The sequence below is a fragment of the Trichomycterus rosablanca genome, chromosome 2 (assembly GCF_030014385.1).
Source record: "Trichomycterus rosablanca isolate fTriRos1 chromosome 2, fTriRos1.hap1, whole genome shotgun sequence".
In the NCBI taxonomy this organism is placed as follows: Eukaryota; Metazoa; Chordata; class Actinopteri; order Siluriformes; family Trichomycteridae; genus Trichomycterus; species Trichomycterus rosablanca.
The window spans coordinates 57,351,951-57,364,381 of record NC_085989.1 but is presented as its reverse complement, the minus strand read 5'-3'; the positions used below and the strand labels follow the sequence as shown (position 1 = coordinate 57,364,381).

The window sequence follows — 12,431 nt, the reverse complement described above, 5'->3', positions numbered from 1 at the left end:
GTGTACACTGTAAAGTTTGTCCGCGACGGTACAGTACAGTGTGGTACAGTACAGTGTGGTACAGTACAGTGTGGTACAGTACAGTGAGGTACAGTACAGTATGGTACAGTACAGCATGGTACAGTACAGTATGGTACAGTACAGTGTGGTACAGTACAGTGTGGTAAAGTACAGTGTGGTACAGTACAGTATGGTACAGTACAGTGTGGTAAAGTACAGTGAGGTACAGTACAGTAAGGTACAGTACAGTGAGGTACAGTACAGTATGGTACAGTACAGTGAGGTACAGTACAGTGTGGTACAGTACAGTATGGTACAGTACAGTGTGGTACAGTACAGTGAGGTACAGTGTGGTACAGTACAGTGTGGTACAGTACAGTGAGGTACAGTACAGTGTGGTACAGTACAGTGTGATACAGTACAGTATGGTACAGTACAGTGTAGTACAGTGAGGTACAGTACAGTATGGTACAGTACAGTATGGTACAGTACAGTATGGTACAGTACAGTGTGGTACAGTACAGTATGGTACAGTACAGTGTGGTACAGTACAGTATGGTACAGTACAGTATGGTACAGTACAGTGTGGTACAGTACAGTATGGTACAGTACAGTATGGTACAGTACAGTGTAGTACAGTGTGGTACAGTACAGTGTAGTACAGTGAGGTACAGTACAGTATGGTACAGTACAGTATGGTACAGTACAGTATAGTACAGTACAGTGTGGTACAGTTCAGTGTGGTACAGTACAGTATGGTAGTGTGGTACAGTACAGTGTGGTACAGTACAGTGTGGTACAGTACAGTGTAGTACAGTGAGGTACAGTACAGTATGGTACAGTATGGTACAGTACAGTGTAGTACAGTGAGGTACAGTACAGTATGGTACAGTACAGTGTGGTACAGTACAGTATGGTACAGTACAGTGCGGTACAGTACAGTGCGGTACAGTACAGTGAGGTACAGTACAGTATGGTACAGTACAGTGTGGTACAGTACAGTACAGTATGGTACAGTACAGTGTGGTACAGTACAGTGCGGTACAGTACAGTGAGGTACAGTACAGTATGGTACAGTACAGTGTGGTACAGTACAGTGCGGTACAGTACAGTGCGGTACAGTACAGTATGGTACAGTACAGTGTGGTACAGTACAGTGCGGTACAGTACAGTGAGGTACAGTACAGTATGGTACAGTACAGTGTGGTACAGTACAGTGAGGTACAGTACAGTGCGGTACAGTACAGTATGGTACAGTGTGGTACAGTACAGTGTGGTACAGTATGGTACAGTACAGTGCGGTACAGTACAGTGAGGTACAGTACAGTATGGTACAGTACAGTGTGGTACAGTACAGTGCGGTACAGTACAGTGCGGTACAGTACAGTATGGTACAGTGTGGTACAGTACAGTGTGGTACAGTATGGTACAGTACAGTGCGGTACAGTACAGTGAGGTACAGTACAGTGCGGTACAGTACAGTATGGTACAGTGTGGTACAGTACAGTGTGGTACAGTACAGTATGGTACAGTACAGTGCGGTACAGTAAAGTGCGGTACAGTACAGTGCGGTACAGTACAGTATGGTGCAGTACAGTGTGGTGCAGTACAGTGTGGTGCAGTACAGTGTGGTGCAGTACAGTGTGGTACAGTACAGTGCGGTACAGTACAGTATGGTACAGTGTGGTACAGTACAGTGTGGTACAGTACAGTATGGTACAGTACAGTGCGGTACAGTACAGTGTGGTACAGTACAGTATGGTGCAGTACAGTGTGGTACAGTACAGTGTGGTGCAGTACAGTGTGGTACAGTACAGTGTGGTACAGTACAGTGCGGTACAGTACAGTGCGGTACAGTACAGTATGGTACAGTGTGGTACAGTACAGTATGGTACAGTACAGTATGGTACAGTACAGTGCGGTACAGTACAGTGAGGTACAGTACAGTATGGTGCAGTACAGTGTGGTGCAGTACAGTGTGGTACAGTACAGTGTGGTACAGTACAGTATGGTTAGTATTGGAGTCACTAATCAGTAGAAATAATAAGAGAATGTGGATAGTGGGATTAGAACCTGTACTGTACCGTACTGTCCTGTGCTGATACACTCCAGTCTGGATTTAAGTTTTTAATCTAAGTAGGATTTATTAGTGATTGTAAAACCAAACCTTTAAACTTACATTTCCTTCAGTTGTTGAGTTTCTTTTGAGAAAACTCAACTAAAATTTTGATTCTGAAATTTTGATGGAATTTCAGGTGAAGGAACCTTAATCCCTGAGGAACACGTCACCTCTGAGGAACGCCTCGCTTCACTGGATCAACAGAATGAAGGTTTCCAGATGAAGTGTGTGAAGAAGGAAGAACCTGAAGATAAAGACGAACTCAGTAAGATATTTTTTTTATTTCTTAGCTTTTAGTAATATTAATTATGTATTATTATAATGTATCACTTCTAAATTCACAATTACTACCATTACACTAAAATCATCATCATCATAAGAAGTCATGAATGTTAAAGGGTTGAACTTGTTATTGACAAGCAGCATCCAGTAGCTTGTTTCCACAGAGTCCTGAGCCTCACTGACCTCTTACCATCCTGTATATCTTTAGGACTTAGGAACCTTCCCTCCTGTCAGATTCAAACACTTTCTTTGCACCAGTGCTGCTTCAGGATACCGGTGTACATCGTTCGTCAGCAATAATGAGTCTGGAATGAGTCCGTCCATTCAGATCAGTCCAATGGCCTGAAAAGATCCATGTCAAAAGAGATCTTAATGAATAGTAAAGGGTGCAAACGTTCCTTTGAGGTGCCTAAACGCTTTACAAGCTGGCAGATTTGGCACGACACAATGTGGGTAGTGGGATGATTTTGTGTACCCCTCTGTGTGGGGTCATTGTGAACCCCACTGAAGAGTGATTTTCTTTGACTCTTGGGTACCAACAATTGAGTAACTATTGAATTTAATAACCACAACACAACGACATTGCCACAACGGAAATGCTCCCGACCTTTAGGGACGCTTTTTAATTTTTTATCTTTATGACTATTGCACCAGAAGAAGCAAGAATCACACACTGAAGACGCAAAATTAAGAGGAATGGAGATAAGTTAACGTTCAGTAAAATAATTCGAATCAAAAGTAAGTTTTTTGTAGTGTAGGATGTTTAACTGTGTAAATGTAACAGGTTTTATTTGTATATTTTTATATTTCACGTTATAGAAGAGTAATTAAAACATTATACCATGTAAAAAGTTATGAAAATAATTAAATATGAAGCGATTTGTTATTAGAATTTGTTGACTGGATGTTTTAAGGCTATGTTGTGTATTTTTGTGGAATTGCTGAGTGGATGTGAAAAGATTTAGCACACTAAATCTGCCTCGTGCGGTGCTAGCTAATTCACCCCTTTTCCCGTTTTTTTTTTTTGTAGAAAAAGGTTAAGGTAGGTGGACACGATGCGTATGTTAGTTTTCACTGGTTTTATTTCTTCATACATCCAGATTTACCTTCCTTAATGAATGAATATTTATCAGTATCAGTGTTGACTAGCTTGCCAAATTGCTAATATAATAGCAAAATATATTAAGCCATTTAACAGTGTATTTATAATGTATTAGCTAGTTATCATAATCCATTCTATTTTATTTGACCCAAAGATTTCTTCTGGCTGAAAATTACATAAACATGATTAAAAACAGCAAAATACATTGAGCTAAAGATGTCAATGACAAGTGTGAGCAGTTTTTATGTTGTTCTTTTACAGTTTTACAAAAAAATGCAGAGATATTCATGCCTTTTGACTCAAAAACCCTATAAAAAGTATTTTTTTAAAATGGTCATGGTGTTTTAAGGATAATTTAGGGTATATGGAATGCATTTATCATACAGGTGCTGGTCATAAAATATCATGAAAAAGTTGAAAAAGTTCAAAAAGTGAAACTTGTATATTATATTCATTCATTACACACAGACCGATATATTTCAAATGTTTATTTCTTTTAATGTTGATGATTATAACTGACAACTAATGAAAACCCCAAATTCAGTATCTCAGAAAATTAGAATATTGTGACGAGGTACAATATTGAAGACACCTGGTGCCACACTCTAATCAGCTAATTAACTCAAAACACCTGCAAAGGCCTTTAAATGGTCTCTCAGTCTAGTTCTGTAGGCTACACAATCATGGGGAAGACTGCTGACTTGACAGTTGTCCAAAAGACGACCATTGACACCTTGCACAAGGAGGGCAAGACACAAAAGGTCATTGCTAAAGAGGCTGGCTGTTCACAGAGCTCTGTGTCCAAGCACATTAATAGAGAGGCGAAGGGAAGGAAAAGATGTGGTAGAAAAAAGTGTACAAGCAATAGGGATAACCGCACCCTGGAGAGGATTGTGAAACAAAACCCATTCAAAAATGTGGGGGAGATTCACAAAGAGTGGACTGCAGCTGGAGTCAGTGCTTCAAGAACCACCACGCACAGATGTATGCAAGACATGGGTTTCAGCTGTCGCATTCCTTGTGTCAAGCCACTCTTGAACAAGAGACAGCGTCAGAAGCGTCTCGCCTGGGCTAAAGACAAAAAGAACTGCTGAGTGGTCCAAAGTTATGTTCTCTGATGAAAGTAAATTTTGCATTACCTTTGGAAATCAAGGTCCCAGAGTCTGGAGGAAGAGAGGAGAGGCACAGAATCCACGTTGCTTGAGGTCCAGTGTAAAGTTTCCACAGTCAGTGATGGTTTGGAGTGCCATGTCATCTGCTGGTGTTGGTCCACTGTGTTTTCTGAGGTCCAAGGTCAACGCAGCCATCTACCAGGAAGTTTTAGAGCACTTCATGCTTCCTGCTGCTGACCAACTTTATGGAGATGCAGATTTCATTTTCCAACAGGACTTGGCACCTGCACACAGTGCCAAAGCTACCAGTACCTGGTTTAAGGACCACGGTATCCCTGTTCTTAATTGGCCAGCAAACTCGCCTGACCTTAAACCCATAGAAAATCTATGAGGTATTGTGAAGAGGAAGATGCGATACACCAGACCCAACAATTCAGAAGAGCTGAAGGCCACTATCAGAGCAACCTGGGCTCTCATAACACCTGAGCAGTGCCACAGACTGATGGACTCCATGCCACGCCGCATTGCTGCAGTAATCCAGGTAAAAGGAGCTCCAACTAAGTATTGAGTGCTGTACATGCTCATACTTTTCATCTTCATACTTTTCAGTTGGCCAACATTTCTAAAAATCCTTTTTTTGTATTGGTCTTAAGTAATATTCTAATTTTCTGAGATACTGAATTTGGGGTTTTCATTAGTTGTCAGTTATAATCATCAACATTAAAAGAAATAAACATTTGAAATATATCGGTCTGTGTGTAATGAATGAATATAATATACAAGTTTCACTTTTTGAATGTAATTACTGAAATAAATCAACTTTTTCATGATATTCTAATTTTATGACCAGCACCTGTATATACAATTACACATGTAAAGTCCAAGTACATGTTTTTGTTTCCACGTATTCCTGCTTGTATGGAAGCTGGGGTCAAAGCACAGGGAAAAAACAGTGGCAGAGCCGTGATTCAAACCCACAACCTTCTAGTTGGTAACCTACAGCTCTACCCACTAGGCTACCACTGCCCCAGGTTACTCACAGTAGAGACATGCATAAAGCAATTATATGAACTCTTTGATTTCTGTGATTGCATATATAGGCTTTGCCATTGATGACTGAGAAAGGTTATAAATAAATTTAGACACAGCAATTTTACTGAAATGTAAGTACATTTTTTCACTAATATCTCCAGCACAATATCTTACAATTTATGTCAATTGTTACTTTCAGCCAGAAGGAACCTATTTATCAAATGAAATTCTTAGGGAAAATACTTTTAATCCAAACTGGGCATGGGTATAATTAATTTTGGTCGTAACTATATCTGTAGTGTTAGCATAGATCAGGGGTGTCAAACTCATTTTCACCGAGGGCCACATCAGCATTATTGTGGCCCTCAAAGGGCCGAGGTTGTAACGTATCCTGCTGTGATTTCAATCTGTTGTTTTTCTTGGAGGCTGAATTCTGCATTTATATTGTCCTACTTTACCACAGACACGGCCTCATAACACAAGAGACCCACCGGTTTCTCTTCCTGAAGCACAAACTTGTTTTCACTTTCATTAAATTTCCTCCTTCTGCTTAATTTTCTTACTTATCTTCTTGTACATTTTGGGATTAAGTGTAAATATTTATTATCATCATCTACTGGTGGGATGTGTCACTTTGCAGGTCACAAAATCAGCCTGCATTTTGAGAGATGCAGTTAATGTAGGATTTTACAGTGTATTTTAAGACAATCATTCTGCTCTCACTAATAGTTTATCCCCCTTTCTCAGCTAGACAGACAGACAGACAGACAGACAGCTCCCTTCAGAATACAGTCGGTTTATTTGCTTCTCAGCTGTGTGATACACTGTGTGCACCAGAATGAAGTAAAAATACAAACAATAAAAACAATAAAGAACTTAATACAGTAAAAGCACACAGCTGTAGTCAAGTGTTACATCTGGTACAATATAAGATTTAACCAAACGTAAAATAGCGCTTACCAGTTAGCATTTTGTGTAAAGATACTAATTGCTATGGTAACGGTAACAATTGTATTTAATTACGGTAAATTTGTAACTAAAACGCTGTGATTTACTCACTAAACATTTACTAACAACTGAGAATATAAACGCCACTACTTACAGACGATGCTTGGGTATTATACTGCAAGATAATTATCTGTATTTATTTATTATTGTTTACGTTACTGACTACGCTACCCCGCGTTCTTTTGCAGTAAAAGTCACATGGCTTCTTAGCGAAGGTTAAAGCTACGATGTCACCGGTTGCCATTTAAAGGCGCAGGACTCCCATTAAATTATAAGCGCGTCTCTGTAACGACTCGAACCATCACAACAATCGTACAGTCGTTTAAGCTCTCGCGGGCCACATAAAATGACGTGGCGGGCCGGATCTGGCCCGCGGGCCGTGAGTTTGACACCTGTGGCATAGACAGTCATAGACAGTCAGTGAAACTTGTCACATATAAAGATAAATTAATGCTACTTAATTCACTGGTGTTATAGATGAACATGTATTGTCCCTTTTGTGGGTACAAGATAGAGAGCCAAAGCTATACATTTTGCAGTGCATGTGGCAAAAACATCGTTTTTTTGAAAGAGGCAGCAGGAAAGATCTCTGAATGTCAGGCCAGCACCAGTGCAGGTACAAATGAAGGAAGATACTGTGTGTGTGTGTGTGTGTTTTTATCAAAATAATTTGTATATACTGTTTACATTACATATGTTCTGTCAGGAACATCGGGAGAAACCGCCCTTGATGCATTCCTTAAATTTAGAGATTTAAAAGAGAAGGACAGAAAACCATTCTTCAAAACAACAGTAAAGGTAGCCTTTGTTTATGTATTTTCATTATTACAAAGTTTCTTTCTATGTATATATATATTAGGGCTGTCGAAGTTAACGCGATAATAACGCATTAACGCGATCTCAATTTAACGCGATTAAAAAAAATAGTGCCGTTAACGCAAATTCTATTTGGCCCTGCGAGTCATCCGTAGTTCATGTTGAGACTTGCCACCGTTTTTCATTTGCGGTTTGTTAACATAATGTAACCGAGCGTGGTAGTGATGCACTCGCTTAATAAAGAAATAAATACACGCTATATTCACTAATTATCGGGAGCATTTAACACTTTATTGACTCCTTCTGTTACGGTACCGAATAGCGCACAGCTAGAGTCAGCGCGTTAGCCGAGCATGCTAATTACATGAACTATGGAAGCCCCAAAGGGTCAAAACACACTCACTTCGTGTAGAAACGTCAATCAAACCATCGTCACGATACAACCACAGAAAAGTCTGTTACAATAATTACGCCTTATCCCACCTGAAGCACCACTGATCTACAATGTTTGCTGATGGAGAAATTTTTACCTACAATCTGACATACAGTGTATCACAAAAGTGAGTACACCCCTCACATTTCTGCAGATATTTAAGTATATCTTTTCATGGGACAACATTGACAAAATGACACTTTGACACAATGAAAAGTAGTCTGTGTGCAGCTTATATAACAGTGTAAATTTATTCTTCCCTTAAAATAACTCAATATACAGCCATTAATGTCTAAACCACCGGCAACAAAAGTGAGTACACCCCTAAGAGACTACACCCCTAAATGTCCAAATTGAGCACTGCTTGTCATTTTCCCTCCAAAATGTCATGTGATTTGTTAGTGTTACTAGGTCTCAGGTGTGCATAGGGAGCAGGTGTGTTCAATTTAGTAGTACAGCTCTCACACTCTCTCATACTGGTCACTGAAAGTTCCAACATGGCACCTCATGGCAAAGAACTCTCTGAGGATCCTAAAAGACGAATTGTTGCGCTACATGAAGATGGCCAAGGCTACAAGAAGATTGCCAACACCCTGAAACTGGGCTGCAGCACAGTGGCCAAGATCATCCAGCGTTTTAAAAGAGCAGGGTCCACTCAGAACAGACCTCGAGTTGGTCGTCCAAAGAAGCTGAGTGCACGTGCTCAGCGTCACATCTTTGAAAGATAGGCGCAGGAGTGCTGTCAGCATTGCTGCAGAGATTGAAAAGGTGGGGGGTCAGCCTGTCAGTGCTCAGACCATACGCCGCACACTACATCAAATTGGTCTGCATGGCTGTCACCCCAGAAGGAAGCCTCTTCTGAAGTCTCTACACAAGAAAGCCCGCAAACAGTTTGCTGAAGACATGTCAACAAAGGACATAGATTACTGGAACCATGTCCTATGGTCTGATGAGACCAAGATTAATTTGTTTGGTTCAGATGGTCTCAAGCATGTGTGGCGGCAATCAGGTGAGGAGTACAAAGATAAGTGTGTCATGCCTACAGTCAAGCATGGTGGTGGGAATGCCATGGTCTGGGGCTGCATGAGTGCAGCAGGTGTTGGGGAGTTACATTTCATTGAGGGACACATGAACTCCAATATGTACTGTGAAATACTGAAGCAGAGCATGATCCCCTCCCTCCGGAAACTGGGTCGCAGGGCAGTGTTCCAGCATGATAATGACCCCAAACACACCTCTAAGACGACCACTGCTTTATTGAAGAGGCTGAGGGTAAAGGTGATGGACTGGCCAAGCATGTCTCCAAACCTAAACCCAATAGAACATCTTTGGGGCATCCTCAAGCGGAAGGTGGAGGAGCGCAAAGTCTCGAATATCCGCCAGCTCCGTGATGTCGTCATGGAGGAGTGGAAAAGCATTCCAGTGGCAACCTGTGAAGCTCTGGTAAACTCCATGCCCAGGAGAGTTAAGGCAGTTCTGGGAAATAATGATGGCCACACAAAATATTGACACTTCAGGAACTTTCACTAAGGGGTGTACTCACTTTTGTTGCCGGTGGTTTAGACATTAATGGCTGTATATTGAGTTATTTTGAGGGAAGAATAAATTTACACTGTTATATAAGCTGCACACAGACTACTTTTCATTGTGTCAAAGTGTCATTTTGTCAGTGTTGTCCCATGAAAAGATATACTTAAATATCTGCAGAAATGTGAGGGGTGTACTCACTTTTGTGATACACTGTATATACGAAGTCGAGGGTCTCTGCTGGATAGTATTACTGCCTAGTATGTGAGTGAATAAAACTCCCTTACAGTTTTCTCTTGTCCCAGCAGTTTTTAACATAAGTACATTTAGCATCAAATCTGTTCACCATTTTAACTGTAACATTTCACTTAAAAATCCTTGTTTTCTTCTTTTTTTTTAAAAAATGCGATTAATCGCGATTTCATCGCGATTTTTCATATAGTTAATCGCGATTAATCGCATTAAATAAAATCTGTGTAAATGTTATAGAAAACAAGGTTTTTTAAGTGAAATGTGAAAAGTGGACGTTTCTACACGAAGTGAGTGTGTTTTGACCCTTTTGGGGCTTCCATAGTTCATGGACTAGCGTGCTTGACTCCGGTATTCAGTGCCGTAACAGATTAAGTTAATGAAGTGTTTTGCTCCCGACAACTTGTGAATATACCGTGTATTTATTTCTTTATTATGCAAGTGCATCCCTACGACGCTCAGTTATATTATTTTAACAAACCGCAAATGAACAACGGTGGCAAGTCCGACATTAAAACGTTGGTTCTACCAGTCAAGTCTCAACATGAACTAGAATTTGCGTTAACGGCACTATTTTTTTTAATCGCGTTAAATTGAGATTGCGTTAATGCGTTATTATCGCGTTAACTTTGACAGCCCTAATATATATATATATATATATATATATATATATATATATATATATACAGTGTATCACAAAAGTGAGTACACCCCTCACATTTCTGCAGATATTTAAGTATATCTTTTCATGGGACAACACTGACAAAATGACACTTTGACACAATGAAAAGTAGTCTGTGTGCAGCTTATATAACAGTGTAAATTTATTCTTCCCTCAAAATAACTCAATATACAGCCATTAATGTCTAAACCACCGGCAACAAAAGTGAGTACACCCCTTAGTGAAAGTTCCTGAAGTGTCAATATTTTGTGTGGCCACCATTATTTCCCAGAACTGCCTTAACTCTCCTGGGCATGGAGTTTACCAGAGCTTCACAGGTTGCCACTGGAATGCTTTTCCACTCCTCCATGACGACATCATGGAGCTGGCGGATATTCGAGACTTTGCGCTCCTCCACCTTCCGCTTGAGGATGCCCCAAAGATGTTCTATTGGGTTTAGGTCTGGAGACATGCTTGGCCAGTCCATCACCTTTACCCTCAGCCTCTTCAATAAAGCAGTGGTCGTCTTAGAGGTGTGTTTGGGGTCATTATCATGCTGGAACACTGCCCTGCGACCCAGTTTCCGGAGGGAGGGGATCATGCTCTGCTTCAGTATTTCACAGTACATATTGGAGTTCATGTGTCCCTCAATGAAATGTAACTCCCCAACACCTGCTGCACTCATGCAGCCCCAGACCATGGCATTCCCACCACCATGCTTGACTGTAGGCATGACACACTTATCTTTGTACTCCTCACCTGATTGCCGCCACACATGCTCGAGACCATCTGAACCAAACAAATTAATCTTGGTCTCATCAGACCATAGGACATGGTTCCAGTAATCCATGTCCTTTGTTGACATGTCTTCAGCAAACTGTTTGCAGGCTTTCTTGTGTAGAGACTTCAGAAGAGGCTTCCTTCTGGGGTGACAGCCATGCAGACCAATTTGATGTAGTGTGCGGCGTATGGTCTGAGCACTGACAGGCTGACCCCCCACCTTTTCAATCTCTGCAGCAATGCTGACAGCACTCCTGCGCCTATCTTTCAAAGACAGCAGTTGGATGTGACGCTGAGCACGGGCACTCAGCTTCTTTGGACGACCGACGCGAGGTCTGTTCTGAGTGGACCCTGCTCTTTTAAAACGCTGGATGATCTTGGCCACTGTGCTGCAGCTCAGTTTCAGGGTGTTGGCATCTTCTTGTAGCCTTGGCCATCTTCATGTAGCGCAACAATTCGTCTTTTAAGATCCTCAGAGAGTTCTTTGCCATGAGGTGCCATGTTGGAACTTTCAGTGACCAGTATGAGAGAGTGTGAGAGCTGTACTACTAAATTGAACACACCTGCTCCCTATGCACACCTGAGACCTAGTAACACTAACAAATCACATGACATTTTGGAGGGAAAATGACAAGCAGTGCTCAATTTGGACATTTAGGGGTGTAGTCTCTTAGGGGTGTACTCACTTTTGTTGCCGGTGGTTTAGACATTAATGGCTGTATATTGAGTTATTTTGAGGGAAGAATAAATTTACACTGTTATATAAGCTGCACACAGACTACTTTTCATTGTGTCAAAGTGTCATTTTGTCAGTGTTGTCCCATGAAAAGATATACTTAAATATCTGCAGAAATGTGAGGGGTGTACTCACTTTTGTGATACACTGTATATACTGTATATATAAATATATATATATATATATATATATTATTTTATCATATTGCTGCTTATTGCCCTTTTATTATAATTTTACTTCAGATTAATGTTGGAGTTATGCGAAGAGCGGATGATGTTTTAAAACCTGTAAGAGGGAAGACCATGTCCCTTCCTGTTGAGCCAAGTTGGTCTTCAGAACAGCTTCTTGCTACATCTGTAAAAAAGCTAAAAGATTTTATCCCGGACTTGAAACATGGCCCGTTCAACATGTTATATCCTGATGGCAAAGAAATAAAAAATATTCCAGGAACAGACAGGTCTTTCACAATCAAGCGATACAAAGAGGCTTCGGGAAAAGCATATCAACGGATTACGCTGTACATCTGCAGAGCTGAAGACTTTTTAAACAGTAATATATCATCTCATTTCACAAT

General features: G+C 40.7%; 1 protein-coding gene across 1 annotated transcript in view; it reads left to right on the top strand.

Annotated features, from left to right (window-relative positions):
* Positions 1–12,431, top strand: part of LOC134302761 (uncharacterized) — a gene marked incomplete at its 5' end in the record, with an annotated part of 42,693 nt that overhangs the window by 25,883 nt on the left and 4,379 nt on the right. The window contains 3 exons of the mRNA XM_062987964.1: positions 2,256–2,384; positions 7,362–7,453; positions 12,100–12,406. Of these exons, the coding sequence (XP_062844034.1) occupies positions 2,256–2,384; positions 7,362–7,453; positions 12,100–12,406 (528 nt within the window). The remainder of the gene's footprint in view (positions 1–2,255; positions 2,385–7,361; positions 7,454–12,099; positions 12,407–12,431) is intronic.